Source organism: Megascapheus bottae, unplaced genomic scaffold (genome assembly GCF_031878675.1).
Source record: "Megascapheus bottae isolate mThoBot1 unplaced genomic scaffold, mThoBot2.hap1 H_1, whole genome shotgun sequence".
NCBI lineage: Eukaryota > Metazoa > Chordata > Mammalia > Rodentia > Geomyidae > Megascapheus > Megascapheus bottae.
The window spans coordinates 3131141-3151402 of NW_028327858.1; the positions used below are offsets into that span (position 1 = coordinate 3131141).

Sequence of the window (20262 nt, forward strand, 5' to 3'; positions counted from 1 at the left end):
GTGTCCTCACCATAAAAAAGCTGAGTTTGTGTTATTGTTCATATGTTAATTCATTAATGGTTTAGTCACTGAACACAGATATAAACTTTAAGTATACCCTAACTCTCATACATCAATCTAATTAAAGAAAAAAAAAAACATAGGTACTTTCAATGTAAATGATTACCAAAAGTCTTGCAGAATTTGTTTGCAGTCCACCCACAGCCATGGATTAGGGGTGGTGGGGGAAGGGCTGTATACAAGGGTGTAGAGCTAGAGGGAAGGGTAAGGGAGAATCAGCCTCATCTTGGAACACATCTTCTCTCTCTCCCTCTCTCCCTGCCTCCCTTGTCTCCATCCTTCCCCCTCTATATGATCTCTCTATATTATCTATAACATAAATCTACAATGTTATTATATAAGATGTAGTATATAATATGTAATATGATACTATGTACTATATAATGATATACATTATATATAATATGCACTGTATTTATAATACTACATATAGTATATTACATACAATATTATATACTACATCTTATATATCTTATACTATTATATACTATTATCATATAATATATGTTTGTCACTTCTGGTTGAAGAGAGAACTTTATGATTTCTCAAACTTGGTCATTTGAATATTTTCTTTCATAAATACGTATTCATTTTTTAAAAGTTGGCCTTTTTTAAAAAATCAAAGCCATAGATGAACACCATTCAAAGATCTGGGGTATTCCTTGGGGCTTGTTTATAAGAAGCATCAGATCTGCCCCCCACTTCCACACCCCAGAGGCAAAATCTATGCCTCTTAGAGCCTCTTCAGCCACTGTGTTTGATCCCCTCCATAGAGAACCTCACTGGGAGGCAATTTTCCCCCAAACCATGCCTTCTTTCCCCTCTGTTCTCTCCTCTTAGAACTCATTATTCTACCACTGGACAGCCTGGGTGGCTCTCTAGTTCTTTTATCTCCTGTTGTCTACTGCTCATGACTTTGCACTTTCTTTTTCTTCTTTTTTTTTTTTTTTTTTTTTTTTGGAAAAGCTTTTTTCAGTTCTGTTTCCTAATCTGTCCATTGGGTCTTCTATTTCTTATATCCTATTTTTTTTCGATATGTTCTTCCTTTAGGAATCCCACCCCCCCCACTTTTTTTTTTAAGATTTTGCGAGTTTGGAGATAGTATTTTTGGACAGTGAGGTTTTTCTCCTGCAGTCTCCTCCAGCTCTCCTTCTAGCTTCTTTTGTTCCCATGAGGGTCTCCTGCGGGGTGCTTCCTGGATGTCTATTTCTGCTAAGAATGGGTACTAAGTGATGGCTGCAAGCTTATGGGCACAGGAGGAGCTTATGGACTTCTTAGATGGAGCCCTGGATGTCTTATCTTCAGTCTGGTCCAGTCAGATGCTTCCAATCTGTTGCCTTAAGAGACTATAACTCTGCTGGGAGGGTTCTGAGAGTAGCGTGAGAACAAGCTGAACACTGAGTCTATAAACTGACCCTTGGTCCCCTGCTTTCTCTAGTAGAGGTGATCTCTCAGGAGCAAGAGAAAAGTCATGAACAACGAAAGCAAAGAAGGGAGGACCTCTGAGCTCCCCTGGTATATGATAGAGGGTCCTTTCTTGGTGATGTCTTCCCAACCCCCACTCCCACCAAAGCTGGCATTAGAATAGGTTTATTCTAGAAGATAGCTAGCAGTGGCTGGTAGCCAAAATAAAAACAACTAGAAAAAGAAAGAATAATCTCTGGGATGATGAGAAATCAAAAAGGTTAATTTCTACCACGGAGAAAGACATACAGGAAAAGAAGATGCAAGGAACAGATACGGAAGTAAAATTCTATGGGAAGACCTCACTGACACTTTGGTGGTAGGCCCACGCCAATGTCTGGTAGTAATAATGAGAACTCAGGAAAAGTAAAGATTAGGGTGGGACAATGGGAAAACACAGAAGAGACCCCATAGGTCTCTTCTACTTAGGATCCTGGGGCCATTGCATTGAGCAAAGCTTGAGGCCTCCCCCTCCAATGGAGCAAGGCAGAGAAGCTGCAGCCTCTGTCTTCCATCGACCCCAAATTACCCTTCTCCATGGTTACACACGGTCATCTCATGGGAGTCATTCGGCAGCAGCCCCCCCCCCACAGCCCCACCACCCCCGAGCCGTGTTTGTAGAGGAAGAGTATAGGAAAACCTGTTGGGAAGGGCCTGGAAGCATTTGGAAGAACCCTACTTGGAATACACCCACACTAAATGGAAATGTCTTTGTGTGCATACACATGACAAACTTTGAACTTCACCAAGCCTGAAGGACCACTAGGAAGTAAAGGGGCCTGCAATACCCCTTGCTGACTAGCCAGCCATACCACCTTTGCTCTCTGTTGTGTAAACTCATTTCAGGGCTGACCTCATCACTGCCCCCTGTCTCGCCTCTCTTCCTTGTCATCGTTAGGTCACCAGGCATCATGTGGCCTCTAGGTCACCTCAGACATGGACAGCTAGGTGTCAGGGGAAACCAGCCCACAGCTGAGTCACACCCACCTGACAATGAGTCACAACAAGCCATCTTCCCACTCAGAGGAAGACAAAATATTCCCCTTGGTCACACTAAAGAACCTTCTAGAAAGAGCATTAGAATCCAACGCAGTGGATTTCAACACCACCTCAACTGCCTCCTCTTTTCCATGGTTCAATAACATCAAAAACAGTAAGAAACCCCCACCTCCCACCCCAAATTCCAGGCACTGAGAAGTCTGGTTTTTTTTTTCTCTTTTTTTTCCTGAAGTGGAGGAAAAGTTTACTGATTTTTTCCAATGACCCTAAATAACATGACTATATATGGGCAGCCACAGTGTTAGTGTGATACAGATGGCTTCATAAGGCATTATAGCGAGGAAAATGGATTACGGCCCTATGAAGGGCCATCATTAGAGAAGCAAAAGAAAATTAAACAAACCTAAAAGACAGCCATTTAAGCCCTTTTTGCAAGCTGTAGCCACCCTGCTCGACTCTACTGATGCACATGGGCAGTTCTCATTAAGGCAAATTGCAATCGTGCAACAGAACACTTATAAACCAGCCAGTGGAGCCAGTCTGGAAGTGAAATATTTGTGCTGAAATTGCAGGCGTCTCCCAAATTGCTGGAATGTGCCAGTTACTTTAGATTTTTCACAGAACAACCCTCTCCCCCGCCTTTTTTTTTTTTTGAAAAGTTAGTCTACAAAGAGAAGAAAATGAGTTTAGATTATAGGCTCAGCCCTACACATAGCCCCCCGACCACACCTACTGCAGAATGTGGAGTTGTTGAAATGGACATGACATGCTTTGACAGCTTCCTATGTGTAGTTTCCACAAACTCCCAAGAGGCAGCAAAATCACAATGTAGCGGTCTACAGAGGTAGAGAAATAATACAGAGCGGCACACAGGAGATATCTCATTCTGCCTCATTGTCAATTTTGCCACTGTGTCTATCCAGAGAGGAGAAAAGAGATTATATACCTCTAAGAAAAACGACTGATGACAGCCACTGCAATGCACCATGGTCTGTTGTAAGATTGTACTTGGCCTTCCTACCTTCAACATGCTGGGTGAGCTAGCTGGCCACAGAACTCACTCAGATAAATGCCTTATAAAGGAGATATGCTAATCAAGTGACAGTGGCTCATGTCTGAAATCATAGCTACTCAAAAGCTTGCGATCTGAAGATTATGGTGCCAAGCTAACCTGGGCAAGTAAGTCTTTAAGACTCTTAGCTCCAATTAACAATTCCCCCAAAGAAAGCCAGAGATGGAGCTGTGGCTCAAGTAGTAGAGTGGCAGCCTTGAATGAAAAATCTAAGACAGAGTCTAGGCCTTGAATTTAAGCCCCAGTACTAGCACAATAGAGGGAAGGAAGGAAAGAAGGAAAGAAGGGAGGAAGGAAGGAAGGGAGGGAGGGAGGGAGGGATGCATATGTTGCTGAAGACTGTGGAAAACTTCAAAATCTGTGAGCCAAGTAAAAGTACTTGTTTGACTAAGGTAGATGGGTAGATGGATCAAGTCATGATGTAGTAGCAGTCAAACTAAACCACTCTGGCCCTTTGCAATCAGGGCTGGCTTTCTAAATGCTGCGTCGTTTGAGAAAAGTGAAGCCCAGCCCAGCCCATTACCTTCACAGGGAAGATTTCCTGTCCAAAGCCATCCAAACGTTCCACTTCACTGATGTACATCAGCTCAGCTTCTGCCGGCAGGATTCCACTACAACCAAAATAGCATCCAAGGAGAAAATGGTTAAGAGCAAAAAAGCCAGTGGAAGACCCTACCCTCCCGATAGCAAATTCCAGCACTGTGGTTTCACTCTAGTTTCTGGGAAAAGTAATCATTAGCCAACTGAGGGTATAACACATTACTAAGTAATTCATTAACGCATTCACCAGTAGCCTTTTACTTAGCATGAAATAATGAGAGCCAGTCAAAGCACTGAATGACAAGCCACAGTTCTAAAAACACTAAACAATTGTTCCAGACACTCCTGTAATTTTTTTTTCTACCTGGGAAACATTTCCACTATTTTAAAAAAAAATGCAGAGCCCAGTGCTAGTGGATCACACCTATAAAACTTAGCTATTCAGGAAGCTGAGATTTGAAGGATCATAGTTCAAAGTCATCCCAGAAAGACTGTGATGCTCTTATCTCCAATTAACCACCAAAAAGCCAGAAGTGGCTCAAGTAATAGAATAACAGCCTTGATGGAAAAAGCTAAAGAATAGCATCCAGGGCCTGAGTTTCAGCTGCAATACCTGTATAAAACATTTTTTTTTTTAGTATATTTGAGTTTATCTGAGGACATTTTAAGAGCCAAGTGTACAAGATAAGAAAGCCTGACTGCACAAGTTCGCTGAGTTTGGAAGGAAAAAAATGTTTGCTGTCTACTGGTCCAACACATTTCCCAGTAGTCCTGATACCCACTTGGTGCCTCCTTCAGTTAAAATATTTCTCCTTTTCCCTCTTGATCTTCACCTTCCAAATCAGGCCCATGCACAAGGTCTTCACACTCAAGCACAAGCAAGCCCGAGCCCCCACATACAGCAACAGAGCCTTAGAAAGGTCAAAGAAGGAAACTGTCATGACTAACAATGTGACTTTTCTGCAGGCTTTTGGGGGTAGTAAAGAAGGAGAAAGGAAGGAAGGGAAAGAAAATTGGAGAGAAGAGGGGGAAGGAAAGAAGGAGGAAAGGTGAGAAGGAAATATGGGAAGGAAGAAGCGAGAGAGGGAGGGAGGGAGGATAGGCAGAAAGGAAAGGAGAGAATGAAAGGTACATTGCTTTCATATCCCCATACTCCTGTCTCAGAACAGAAAGAAGAATTAGCCAGGCACTGGTGTCTGGGGCCTGTAATCCTAGCTACTCAGAAGGCTGAGATCCAAGGATCACACAGTTCAAAACCAACGGGGGGGGGGGGGGGAGGAGGGGGAGGAAGGAAAATCCTGACACTCTTACCTAATTAACTACCAGAAAACTGGAAGTGGCATTATGATGTGGCACCCTTGAGCAAAAAGAGCTCAGGGACAGCACTCAGGCTCTGAGTTCAAGCCCCAAGACCAACAAAAAAGAGTTATAGGTTAAAAGTAACAAACTCATGTTGACCAGGCCAGGGGTGAAGCTGGGGCAATGCCCTCACCCTCTGTCTGCCTTACCTGTGAGCTTTGTGCTCTTGGGCCACCTTTTGTGTAAGCTCCTCCAGAACAGCTTCTTCCAGGGCCAAATCCTAGAAGATCAGAAATGACTTAGGTCAGAGGATCGCGTGGCAGTTGTCAACTTGCTTGCAAACACTATCTTCATGTTTGTGTGGGTGCTGAACTCTGGTCCTGGGCATTGTCCCTGGGTTTTTTGGTTTTTGTTTTTAACTCAAGGCTGGTGTTCTGCCACTTGAGCCAGAGTTCTACTTCTGGTGCTCTAGTGGTTCATTGGAGGTGAGTCTCACAGACTTTCCTTGTCACGCCTACTTCAAATGTAGTTTCAATGAAAAACTTTTTTGGTATGTTCTTAGATATTCTTGACGACCGGGGTAAGTCTCTAGTCCATTATCCTTCCAGAAGTTGAGTGAAGGATGGGACTATGCCGAGTCATTTGATCCATTCCTATCTGTTATATTAAAAATGAATTTAAACCACATGTGGAGGGAAGGAGAAACACAAGCAGAGTTCATTCTCATGTCATTGGGCAGTGGCAGTCATGACAATGAAAACATATAAAGGTTTGTTTCTGCTTTGTTTTTAAAGACAATGGTGTTGAGGTGTCCAGTTTGTGTCTTGGCCAACTGGAACACAGGACAGGTAAACACAGAGAACACATCCTTTTCCCCTGGACTCTGGAGGGGACAGAAGAAGCTACATCCTGATTGAAGGCAGCTTATACTATTATGGGTGCAGGGTAAGAGCTGGAGAGAAGCTCAGAAATCATACAGAGAGCCTCATCGGTTTGCTTCTGAAATGCTATTTACATGGAAATATACTGCCGAGGTGACCACTGATCATGGATGAAATGTTATTCCCCTAAAGTGGACACTTCAGATTTGCTGAGAAGCATCCTATCCTAGAACATTAAAATGAGAAAGCCTCACTAGAACTGGGTGTCTGTGGCTTATGCTTTGTAATCCCAGCTACTCAGGAGACAGAGATTTGAGGATCTCAGTCCAAAGCTGACCCAGACAATAAAAGTCCATGAGGCTCTAATTAATCAGAGGAAAAAGCTGGAAATGGAGTTGCAGCAGTGCCTAGGCAGTTCAAGTCCGACACCAGACACAACACATATACACACACAAAGCCCTAGAAAATGAGGATGTAACTATACTCACAAATTTTATATTACTATAGGTTCCATTAATTCTGTATCTGATAGACTTGAGAGAAGCCAGCAAGAATTATGAGAGCTCTAATTTCTTCTGGTCTACTGATTAATTTAGTATTTTCTACTCAGCCTTCTACAGAGATGACTGTCCATGAGGAGAAATAAACTCAACATACTCACCTTTATCTGGAAAAATCCTACAAAGATATTCTGAAGCTTAGAAACATTATCTGTGTGTACGCCTCTCATAGGAGTATTAACATGATATTAATTTTGAGAAGCTAATGAAAGGCATGTGGCAACAGAATAAACTAATGTGTAAGTGAAGATCAAAAAGGGTTCCATTAAACCACCACTTCCACCTCTTAAAAGCAAAAGCCCAAGGGTACCCCTCAGCTATTGTACTCAATGCTACAGCTTCCATATGTGCCTGAAGCCCCACACCAGAGACATGCCAGTGTGGCCCTGAATGAGTGACAAATGACAGCGTGCATGCCTGCACACAGCCACACACCTGTGCAGCGTCCTGTGGACTTAACTTTGTTCTTTTCTCTGCTAAAGAAATGCCATTTGACAAATTCAGTTACTTGGGAAGATCAAACACAGCCATTCATCCTCTCTTCCCCTCCTCCCACCAAAGGAATGCATTCTTCCCTTTGAAAGCTCTAGTGGAACCAAGCAGAACCCTTACAACTTCCCATGGCTTACCATGGCCTACTCAATTAGGTCAACACCTGGGCTTGCCATCTGCACCCATTCTTCAGTGTAACTCGGCCTCCTCTCCCAGACCTTCTCTCCCAAGGGTTCAGGACTTGGATAAACTCCCCCAGAACACAGATTGCTTTTGTCTCTCTACCCATGCTCATAACTACCCATTCTTGGAAGAAAACACACAGTCCTATGACATCAAGTGAAGTGTCATGCCCTCCTTCAGGTCTGGTCTTGGCTGACTGGTCACCACAGGGTGGGCTTTTCCTATCCCATCTCTAGATTTGGCTTACTGCCTCGAATATACCTGTTTCTATACTCATTCTTTAAATTTGCCTCTACTTCTCAACTATAATACTACCCCAAAGACAACAATTCCCTTTGATGTTTGTAAGGTTTCAGTGTAGTAAGTGGCCAATGCATGTTTACTGGCTGAACTCACTAGTTAACAGGCATATTTCATATATTCACAGACGTTTTGATTATGCAAAGGTGGTTTATAATGAGTTGTATCTCTTGCCTGTCCTCTGTCTGCTTATAGTTAATTTGGAAATGTAGGTAGCAAGGGTATCTATAGAATACTTATGTTTTGTGTGTGGGTCACGGGGCTTGAACTCAGCCTGGGTGCTGTCCCTGAGCTCTTCAGCTCAAGGCTACTACCCTACCCCTGGACCTGGTCTCAGTCCCTGAGCTCTTCAGTTCAAGGCTACCACCCTACTCTTTAGCCAAGCTCCACTTCCTGTTTTTTAGAGGTTAATTGGAGATTAGAGTCTCAGGTCCTTTTGTCCACAGGCTGGCTTTGAACCTTAATCCTCAGATCTCAACCTCCTGAGTACCTAGGATTACAGGTGTGAGCCACTGCGCCCAGCTTCATGCTAATACTTTCAAGTATTCTTTTTTTTTTCAGTCATGAGACTTGAACTCACAGCCTGGGCACTTTCCCTAAGCTTTTTTGCTCAATGTTAGTGTTCTACTACTTTGTGCCACCAAGTGCTGGGGTACAATGCAATCATTTTCTTCTTGAATGCTCCCCAACAGACGATCTCTGCTAAACTCATCTTAGATGAGAAAACTTAGGCTTTAGAAAGGCAATAACTTTCCCAAGGCCAAACACAGCCAGGAAGTGGCCACCACACCAATTCAGCAACTATGGTTGAAGTTTCTGACCACAGAGCACAATATACTGAGGATACAACATGGCAGGGTGGGGGTGGTTGTGTAAACAGAGAGGAGAAAAGAGGGATACAGCCCACAGCCTGGGAATGTTCTCATCTCAGACACACTCTGAGGGCAGCCATCTTTGCCACATCATCACCAGTGCTAGCCAGTAGAGCTTTGTGGGATGCTCGGAATGTCACCTCTGGGCTTTCCATGGTAAAGGGAGCTATTTTAGATTTAAAGTCAGTACTTGCCTGCGCAATAGTGAGTTTTATGAGGCCGAGGCTGTGTGAGAAGCTGATCTGCTCAGAACCAAAAAAGAGAATCCAGTCTCCTGAGAAATTAGTGATATGAAAAGGCCCTTCTTGATAGCCATACTGCCCTTTAACCTGCTACGACCACAGATGGTTCAGGGCTCATAGTAATCACCTCTGAATTCTCTGAATAGCACTCAAGCCAAGTCTCCTAGGCTAGGCCATGTGATAAGATTTTCTGAATGAGAGTAGAGTGGAACAAACAACCTACCCTCTATTATCTACCACTCCATTGGACAAAACTGTGCATACTCAAAAATCCTGAGGACTGAGCTCACACCAAGCACACAGGCAAACATCCTGACTGCTGAGGTGTGCTGAGATACCACAGATACTGACTCAAGCATATTGACACTAAATCCTGTAAAGAATTTCTGGGCTAAGTAAGATGGTAATGTCTACAGATCGAGGTTGCTGGAATTGGAGAGTGAGCAAGGCAATAAAAAAGCAATATGCACAGTACATACTATTGCTATTTGCTTGGAAGGAGGAATCATGGAGAACAAAGTAAGTTTTGATCAATTAAGTTCATCTCCTTTGCTATTAAGGATAGTAACTCCAAGTTTATCTCAGAAACTCAAAACTTCCATTTCCAAGACTTAAGGAAGATGGTGGCAGTGGCCTTGACTCTGATGGTTACCTCAGCCGAGCAGGGTCTCCACATATGGGCAGACATTTTATGATCATTACAGTCATTACAGATGAAAGGGAGGGAACTCCCACCTCTTAAAAGTCAATTCACTCAGCACTTCATTTGCACAAAGATAGACTCCTAGGGTGTCTAGAAACTGTTCTGTGTGACCCAAGTGAAGAGGCCAGACACACCATATAGGCTGGCTTTTGGCAATCATACATGTTGTTACCAAAAATAAGAGGTAAACTTAAGTAAAAACTGATATTTCATGTGGATCAAGGGCTCAACTAGAGATGGTTCCCCTGAGGTTGGCGTGGGCAACTTCATTTGGAAAGAACTTTTGTTCAAAGTCAAAGCCACATCATGGAAAGGGCAGAATGGTAGCCAAAAGGCAACATGAACTTTTTTTTTGTTGTTGGGTCTTGGGTCTTGAACTCAGCCTGGGCATTATCCTTGAGCTCTTCAGCTCAAGGCTACCACCATACCCTTGAGCCAACCCCTACATCCCATTGTCTAGAGTTTAATTGGAGATAAGAGTCTCAGGCCCTTTTGTGCCAGAACTGGCTTTGAACCTTGATCCTCAGATCTCACTCAGCCTCCTCAGTAGCTAGGATTACAGGCGTGAGCCACCTGCTGCTTCTCTTCTGTCTCTTCTTGTTCCCTCCCTTTCTGCCTCTTACCATCTGCCTGTCCTATAAGGCATAGCTCATATTCCATCAGTCTTCAAGTCTTCCCTAATTCTTTCTGGTGCATGTGGCCCTTCCCCTTGGAAAAACCTTGACTGAGCTTTATTACACTTGGCTTGGCTATCTGATTTTGCAAACGTTCTCCTTACTCAACCACATGGTAATCTCCTTGAGAACATGCACTATTTTCTGTATAATTTTATCCCCCCAGGGAGTTAAGTTACTCAGGGCAGTGTTTTGGGCAAAAAAAAAAGTATTAACAGATTATGATTTCTGATTAGAGTTATCACCTTTGCTTGGCTATTCCCTATATAGCTTTCGAGATGTTTTCCATTCTTTACTCAGGGCAACTCTTCTCACTTACCCTGAAGCCACTAACTAAGCCACAAGCAAAAAATTCCTTAAAGGTTAAAGCCCACTTGTGGATAGGGACAGGAGGAAGAAACCAGAGGAAAATGAAGGAAGGGGTGTTATTGCCCAAGAAGCATTGCACTCATAACCTGACTTATCAAATTGTAACCCCTTTGTACAACTCTTGATAATAATTTTTTTAAAAAATTAACCTGCTGGGATGTCAGTGAATCATGCTGTAATACTAGAGCTCCCAGCCAGCTCAGACAAGAAGTCCATGAGACACTTATCTTCAATTAACCACCACCCCTCCCCCCAAAAAAGCCAGAAGGGGAGCTATGGCTCAAGTAGTAGAGCACTAGCCTTGAGCAAATAAGCTCAGGGACAGTGCCCAGACCCTGAGTTCAAGCTCTAGGACTAGCACAAAAACAAAAACAAATGTAGAAGCATCACTAAGCTCAGAAACAAATTCATTCTACCAATGTTTATGAGCACAAACAGTGTGCTCAGCAATAGTGAACCAAAAGCATAGGATCCCTGACAAAGAACTGTAGATGCAACTGACATTTCAAACAATAAAGATAAATAAATGCCTACATGGCTAAACATGAGAAGGCATAACTTCATAAACTAAAAAAGCTTTGAAGCACATGGGTACACATGAATGTACATACACGCATGTACATGCACGCATATATACACACACGCACAATTTAATAAAGGGTAGTTGATGGTTAAAGTAGAAAGTCTGGTAAAGAAAAGGAAGGTCTCCCTCCTAAGAGGATATGCAAAACCAGATTTCAACCACAAAAAGGTCAGGAAAGAGCATTTCCAAACAGAAAACCTCACACACAAAGGTTTGGGGTGCAAACAAACTCAATATATTCTAATAGGAAGAGTCAGCATGCATCGGAGCCATGGATACATGGGTCAACTTCTCACCTTACTTACTGACAAACACTCATCATTTATGTATGAAGTCCATCTCTGGAATGGGCAAGTCAGGGGAAGGAACACATCCAACTCCTTCCTCCCATACTTCCCATAGCTTTGGGGTGAGAACATTTCTTATCTTCCCTGAGCAAGTGGCGAATGTACACAAAGATCACATGCAGTCATCACACCGTGCAAGGGGTCACCAGAACTTATTCCAGTCTAACTGAAGCTTTGCACTTCTGACCAACATTTGCCCTTTGCCTGTGTCCTCAGCCTCTGGCAATGACTACTACAGTCAGTATTTCCATGAGTTTGAATTTTCAGAGTTCATGAATAAGTGGGATGAGAAAACATCCCTTTCTCTATCTACCTTAGTTCCCTAACCTGACATCCTATAGAGTCATCTATGTTGCTGAAAATAACATCATTTCATTTCCTTTATGGAGGGGGTGGAAATGTGAGGGAGAGGACGGCTGATACTGAAGATTGCACTCTGGGCTTTGTGCTTGCTAGGCAGGCACTTCCCCACTTGAGCCATGCCTATTGCCACTTTTTTTAAATCCTGGTTCTAGGAATGGAACTCAGGACCTCATGCTCAGTCAAGAGGCACTCTACCATTTAGGCCATGCTGCCAGCTCCTTTTTGTGTTGGTTATTTTTGGGGGGTTGAGTCTTATTTCATGCGCGGGTTAACCAGGCCTTTGATATTCCTCCTTGTGCTTCCCTTCAAATGTGGAGGTGATAGGTGTGCATGACTGCACCCAGCCCCACTTTCAAATCTTCAATTCAACACTAGAAGCAAACAAGTAGGTGGAGCCCTAGAAGAAGAATTAAGAGGGGGGGAAGCCTTTGGCAGAAAAGGAGGAAATAAAATCACCTCTATTCGATGACCACATGATTTTATTTTATTTTTCTAAAACTACAGATTTTACCAAAACACTATGAAAATTGATAAATTCAGTAAAGTTGCAGGTAACAAAAATCAGTGGGATTGCCGAACATAGGCAAAAATTTATGCTTTAAAAAACACGTTGGAGTTGATGAGTGGATCAACAAGATGTGGTATTTGTACACAATGGAATTCTATGCTGCTGTCAGAAAGAATGACATTGCCCCATTTGTTAGGAAATGGAAAGACTTAGAAAAGATCATATTAACTGAAGTAAGCCAGACTCAAAGGAACTTAGGCTCAATGGTTTCCCTCATTCGTCATAATCAGTAGAAACCTTGGGCTCTTCTAGCAGAGATTTGCAATAGAGCAAAACCTTGATACAAAAGGCCATATAGGGGCCTAGAGTTTGGCCTAGTGGTTAAAGTGCTTGCCTAGCATGCATGAAGACCCGGGTTTGATTCCTTGGTACCACATACGTACAAAAAAGCCGGAAGTGGTGCTGAGGCTCGAGTGGTAGAGCTCTAGCCTTGAGAAACTCCAAGGACAGTGCTCAGGCCCTGAGCTCAAGCCCAGGACTGGCAAAAAAAAAAAAAAAAAAAAGGCCATATAGTAGGACGCTAAATGAAAGGATCTCTAGGATATAGAAACATAAGCCATATAATGAATGATTGTTGTCCTTAATGTACTATGTTATCTCTCATCTCTTTTGCTGTCCCTTAGTTATCTCATATTGTTACAATATCTCACTTTGTTATCTGATATATTGGATATATTTGTATTTGGTTATTTGAAATTGGATAGGGAAGGGGGGAAAACAAGATGAGGGGTGGGGTTGGGGGGGAGGGAAATGGGGACCAAGACATGTGAAAGGGTATCAATGTATGGGAATTAATGCACCATCTATCTGGCAAATATCACGTAACCCTTCTATTAATTACAATAAAAAATAGATGAAAAAAAAAACACGTTGGGCACTGGCGGCTCATGTCTATAACCCTATGTAATTAGGAGCCTGAAGATGTGAGAATCATGATTCAAAGCCAGGCTGGGATGGCTTCAATTAACCACCACAGTCAGAAGTGGCTGACTACCATGGCTCAAGCTTTGTTTGTGCAAAAGAAAGAGAGAGAGAGAGAGAGAGAGAGAGAGAGAGAGAGAGAGAGAGAGAGAGAGAAGCAAACCCACAAAAAACTCCAGGACAGTTTCCAGGCCTTGAGTTCAAGACCCAGCATAAAAAAAAATGTGCCTATATACGCACGTATGTGAACATGCTTATATATGTACACACATACATATGTGAGAAAAGGCATGTTCACTTTCTGAAAGTATTTTATAAAATTTGTCCCTATTTTATAAATGTATAGACATTTCTTTTCCCCAAGGAACAGCAAACATTATCTGAGAATTTTCAAAGGAAATAATTAAATGTCCAAAGAACATAGACAATTAAGATAAATAAATTATTCTCACCATCGGAAATAGCACATATTCTCGGAGGAATTCCTGAGAATCAAACTGATTATAGTCTCCAAAATCAGCTGAGAAGACAAGAAAAAGGGAGGGTAAGAGTTACTATATGATACTAAACATAGAATGGCAAATTAATCACCCCATTTCTTCTTCTATTCCATCCCCTTTCTGTACCACTATTATATAAAAATTAGTTGGTTGGATATAGTCACCATCTTAACCTAGCAACGAAATATCAACAGGTGGTTACCATGACACATTTTTTTTAAGAATAAGAAAATCTGGAAGCAATTTCTAAAGCCTATTTAAAGACTTGGAAAACAAATCTGTATTTATCTGGTTACTGAATGTGAATCAGATTTCTTTCCTAAGAATATCTGCCAAGGGACTTTTTATCTCAAAAGGTTAATTTGAAGAACTGTTGAGTCAAATCCATCTCTAAATCTTTTCATATATCTGCAGCTGGAAATTCCCAATGTAAATCACCCTTGGCAAACAATCTCAAAAATCTTTACACCTCCTAAACAATTTCACATATTGCAAGATGCCAGAAATTCTGTTCTGTCCTGTTTTTAGCTCACAATGGTATGTTGGAGAACATGTGAACTGAATTCACAAAGGCTATGGGGTGTGTGTGTGTGTGTGTGTGTATGTGTGTGTGTGTGTGTGTGTGTGTGTGATAAAATCTTGCTTCTTAACTCTAACAGAACATCCAAATCTGCACTGAGTCTTGATTTCATCTACCAGCACCCAATAAATTGATTCAGGTATTGGGTAAGGTAGCAGGACATATAAAATAACAGAGACGACATATACAGGGATGGTGGGCATAAAGAAGTAGTGAGAATGGAACATGGTGGCGTACATCTGTAATCTCACCATTTGAGAGGCTAGAGGAGAAGGATCACAAGCTTGAGCTCATCTTGTGCTATATAATATGACCCTGACTCAAAAATACAGTTAAGGGAAGGAAGGGAAGAGATGAAAAGGAGAAAAGGGAAGAGAAGGAAGAAAAGGAGGAAAAAGGAAGGTAGAAAAGCTGGAGGAATTAAAAGAGGAAGAAGGAAAAACAAGAGAAGAGAGGTGAAGGAAGGGAGACGGCAATGAGAGAAAAAAAGGAATCAATGAACAGACAGGTTTTGAAAAGGAGAGAGGCCCAACTTAAACACATGAGACATGTTAGGTCTTCTCAGTCCTCTGTCTATTACGTTGTCTGCCCCCATTACTTCAATGATGCTACCCCTGACAGCCTCCTCTAATGGGCCACCATTTCTTCTTTTCTAGTCCTTCAGAAGACAGACAGAAGGTACTTCTATCCATAGAGAAATAACAGGAGTTACAACATGAATACTCCAGAATGTAAGAGGTCAAGAGTAGGTCACCTCTCCAGACACTTAGCACCCACAGAGTTCAACTTCAGTTCAAACTTTGGGATGAAAAGTTCAGCTCATAGTTTCTAAATTGACAGTCAGGACTCAGTTGTTGGAAGGACGACAACTGACATTTCTGAGATATTCAAGAAAATAAGGACTGGAGCAATTAAATCACCCCCCCCAATGACTATGTATATATAAAAAGTACTGTGTGACATTATTCCTCTTTTTCTTTTATCACCCCCTCCCCATTTTGGTTTATTCCCTGTTGTTACTGTGTTTTGTTTTGGTACCTTGTGTCTTGTATATACATTTATCTCATTTGGGAAAGGGAAGAATAGCAAAATGGTGAGACAAAGGACATGACCAATGAAACAGTGACACTCATAACACATAAAGTGAACTTTACAATTTGGTGTGTGTGTGGGGAGTAGTGGAGTCAGAAAAAGGAAAGTAGGAGAAAACAAGGGAAGGGATAGCAATGTTCAAAAAGAAATCTACTAGCCAGGCATGGTACCTCACGCCTATAATCCTAACACTAGCCTTGAGCTAAAGAACCTAGGGACAGCACCCAGGCCCAGAGTTCAAGTGCCAAGACAGACAGACAGACAGACAGATCAAATTATTTTAGCCAGGCACAGTGGCTCACACCTGTAATCCTAGCTACTTAGTTGCTGGGGAGGGGAGGGAGGGAGGGAAGCTGCTATGTCTTCAACTAAAACTGTAATTGCCTAAGTGTGAATAAACAGTTGCAAATATTTTGTGAAATCTGCTTTCTTGCCACCAAAAATTAGGAAACATTCTTCTTTAAATTTTTAATCATTTTCCATACATTTTTAAAATTAGCATCAGTTAGTTGTACAAAAGGGGTTCCTTCTGGTGTGCCTATACAGGGCACATCCACTTGTGCATACGTATATATATATATGTACCCTGATTCATCTGACTCTCCAACTCTCTCCCATATCCTATATTTCCCAAATACATTTCAACACACTTTACTGTTTTACATGAATGTAAAACATATTGGCAGTGTCCACCCTTCTTCACTCTCCCTGCTCCTACCAAGGGTCTCTGGGCCCCACCCCCACCCTAGAGAGGACCTGTTACTGTCTTGCTATTCATCTTTTTTGGTGTATAGTAACGGATCATGTATACTATCTTAATCAGGTGTCCCCTTGTTTACTCTCCATTTTCTCCATCCTCCTCTCCCGTTATTCAACAGCCTTCAGTGAGTTTTATTTTGCCGACTTTATTCGTGGATGAAGTGCTATTTCAGTGCTGTTTGCCCTCTAGCCTTCTCCCCTCGTGATAGTCTTTAAGATACACTGACACGACAGGGAGCCCCAGTGAGTGGAGAGTTAGGTAAATCTGAAGGCCCAAAGCACCACAGTCAAACATCATGCTGTGTTTCACACACTGGTCACGACAGTGCCTTACCTTGCACTGCTAAGCCTGCCAGCCGGATCACCTGTTCCAGGCTACACCTCAATCGCCCTTCGAGCACATCCTTTTTGACTTGCAGGTAATACTGATATCTGTTCATGGGAAGAAGGGAACAAACAACCTTAAAAACACAAACTTGGAATCTATTCCCACTGCAGAGATGTCCTTAGAGGCAAAACATTGTGTACAAAGCAGGATCGGTGGGTGACACTGACAAAGGCCATCTCTATAAAAGATGGAGAGTGACCTCTGCCCATGTTTACCTTCATTTGATGTAGCAGGTGCCACATCCTGCACATTCTGAGTTGGAGAGCATTCTCATCAAAAAGCTCACTGGTGGCCCAGCAGGATGAATTACTGATCATAATTTTTATTAATTCATTCTTCATTTTTTAACGTGTGTAACAGATCTAAACAATGCAAGAGTGATGACTCAATGCTCAGGAACTCTAGGTCACTGACATGAATTTGGAGATATAAATATATCTATATAGACATATAAGCCTATGATAGGATATATCTTCTATAGACATATATCGACATATTATATAGACTGATATATTTGTGGACATATAAAGTCTCAGCTTAATTTTAATTATGTTCTTAAATTTATGTGCCAGTGATGACATTTGAAATACGATGTAAAACTCGGTGTTAATAAAAAGTTTTAATTAAAACAAAAAGAGAGAAAAACCATTCTTTATAACAAAGAAGAAAATGCTCTTCTACCCCTGGACATCTGCTTCAGTAAGATACCAGCCACTACTCTCCAGAATAAGGTCTAAAAACATATCATTTTTGAAAGGAGAAAGCTTGAAAGGACAGACACATCTTGAATGGGTCAAGGAATATGAGCTTTTGATAAAGGATGAGGTAAAGCTTTACAGAGTGAGATTCCTTCCTGACATGTCTAGGAATCCACAACAGCTTCAGAGAACCTTGGGACACGGACACACACACACACACACACACACACACACACACACACACACACACACACACAATGACATACACATTCAGCCCTCTCCTCATCCCACTCACTGACTTCCCAGGATACCACTTCCTCTTATGACATAGTCACACTTTCCTAGCACTGCTACACTGATGACCTGTTTGCTCCTAGAGACTTTATGTATTTCAGTCTGGGGAATGCAGAGATGAATCGAAATCCAACTTTCCTGAAGACAGGTCATCAATGTTGAGAGCTACCAATGGCTGCTTCTACCTGAAATACCATACATGTTAGGAGGTAGCTGCCTAAGTCCTACTTGAAGAAAGAACTGAAGTCCTTAGTACAGCCTAGCCCAGCCTTCGCCTCTTCCTTCTCTTTGGATCTACCGGACCAAGAATGAAGGCAGTCATGTCAGTCTTTTGTGGAAATGCCTAGATTCTCATCAGAAGGGCAAACAATGAAACTGAATAAAGAACAGAAAAGTCACCTCTTATCCATATTCTCATGCAGTCTTTCACTTGATGAATTCATAATCATTTGCTGGTTTCACTCTAAGAATTTTAGTTCCTGCCCACCTAATCTGACCATTCTACTGAATATAAACAAGTGTCTTTATTGATCTTTTAGACAAGTCTCTGGTGTGTGTAGGAAACCTTTTACTCACTTGTCCAAATGGGGGCTATTTATCACTCTGAGTTCAGTGGGCATTGCTGTGCTCTTCCCTCCCCCCACCCCCATGGGTTGTGGGGCCTGAACTCTGGGCCTGGGCACTGTCCCTGAACTCTTCAGTTCAAGGCTATCCCTCTATCTCTTGAGCCATGTGCCACTTCCATTTTTCTAGTGGTTAACTGGAAATAAGAGTCTCCTGGGGCTTTAGTGTTTGGTCTGGCTTTGAACCATGACCCTCAGGTCTCAGCCTCCTGAGTAGCTAGGATTACAGGTGTGAGCTACCTGTTGTGCTTTTAACTTACACTGATCACCTTAGAATAGTATCTTGAATCTCAAGTCCCAATAAACAGGAAGAATGGGTCTACAGAAGAGCTTATAGTCAAAAGCTCTTTACTGCTATTATCAAAAGGGCAACCACTGTTTGTGAATGTGCACAAATTAACATTAGGTAGGATAGGAACACTTAAAAGCCCTGTGAAGCTGGGTGAGGTAGCTCATGCCTATAATCCTAGCTACTAAGGAGGCTGAGATCTGAGGATCATGGTTCAAAATCAGCCAGGGCACTAACGTCTGTGAGACTTTCACCTCCAATTAACCATCAGAAAACCAGAAATGGCATTATGGCTCCATGGGTAGGACGGTAGCCTTGAGCTAAGAGCTCAGAGACAGCACCCAGGCCCAGAGTTCAAGCCCCATGACTGATGGAAAAAAAAAACCCTCTGAAATCAAAGACACTGAAGAGAGGGATGATTTTACGGCAAGTTTTTTGATAATCACAGTCATAATCTATCCTTTTATTCCTCACAAAAAGCAGAATACACAAAACTCTAACACAAAAAAATTTACGTAAAATTTATAAGTCAAATAGCATAAGTCAACAGTGTAGCATTCTGAATTGCTTCAGAAGAGCTTGCCTACAAGAAACATCCTTTAGCTTTCCCCTCCTGTTCACATATCTAGTCTCTACCTTGGCTTCCTTTCCAGTGCCCCCTCCTCAACTCCAGCAATAAATTAACATAACAGATGTCCAGGCCTACTAGCAGCCATGGCTCAAAGACTAAGCATGTGCCTGCCTGCCTTTCCTCCCATAGGTGGAGCACAGCTTCCTTTGTCCATGGTCACAATGATAGATCTCATGTTCCTCAGTTTTCTCTCCCAAACTAGGAATTCTAGCACAAGTGCTTTACATGAATGCCTCTGCCTTGAAAAGCATGCACACTGTCAAGGACAAGCAAAACGTGGGGCTTTCTAGTAGCTTCATTTAAAATACATAGAAGATTCATGCTTTAAAACTAGTTGATGAAGCACAGTATCTGGTTCGCCTTCTGAGAGGCAGCTCAGTAAAATCTGAAACAGGAAGGGGAACATGAGCTCTGGAAGAATGTTTCTCTTCTCATACCAGGTAGCCAGAGTGCTTCCTGTTTGGTGGTCTGATTGGTGTTTCATGTCCTGCTTTTGACACTGCACCCTGGACCCTCTTCTATCTCCTTCATGTTTCCCTAGACGGGGTCCTAACTTCTCCTCTAACAGCCCTCTTGTGTTTCTGGGCCAGTTCTCCAGGGAACTGTCAAAGATGCTCTCATTCACATGAGGTAAGCTTGTCTTCAAGAGACTTTGGGAAGTGCCCAGGAGCCTTTTATGAAAGAGCTTTCATGTTTGTAACCTAGTCACTTAGGAGAAACTTCCACAAGTATGAGGGTCCTTAAGTTATCAAAAACTCTTTTAAGTGCCAAGAGTTCACTGTAAAAGCAGATACATCTTTGAAGATGAGCGACTTAGAATCGGAAGACCCTACTTTCAAAACTCAGAAAGAAGAACAAAAGAGAACCAAAGAAGGAAAGTACTAACTTGATTCTATTGCCAGAGGGTCCCACTGGC

General features: G+C 42.2%; 1 protein-coding gene across 1 annotated transcript in view; it reads right to left on the reverse strand.

The window, feature by feature from the left end:
• Window positions 1–20262, reverse strand: part of LOC150039001 (tyrosine-protein phosphatase non-receptor type 14) — a 91481-nt gene that overhangs the window by 36050 nt on the left and 35169 nt on the right. Inside the window, exons 3-6 of the mRNA XM_090328147.1 lie at window positions 16758–16855; window positions 13945–14012; window positions 5644–5714; window positions 4119–4206 (exon numbers count right to left, since the gene is read on the reverse strand). Coding sequence (XP_090184273.1) covers window positions 4119–4206; window positions 5644–5714; window positions 13945–14012; window positions 16758–16855 — 325 coding nt within the window. The remainder of the gene's footprint in view (window positions 1–4118; window positions 4207–5643; window positions 5715–13944; window positions 14013–16757; window positions 16856–20262) is intronic.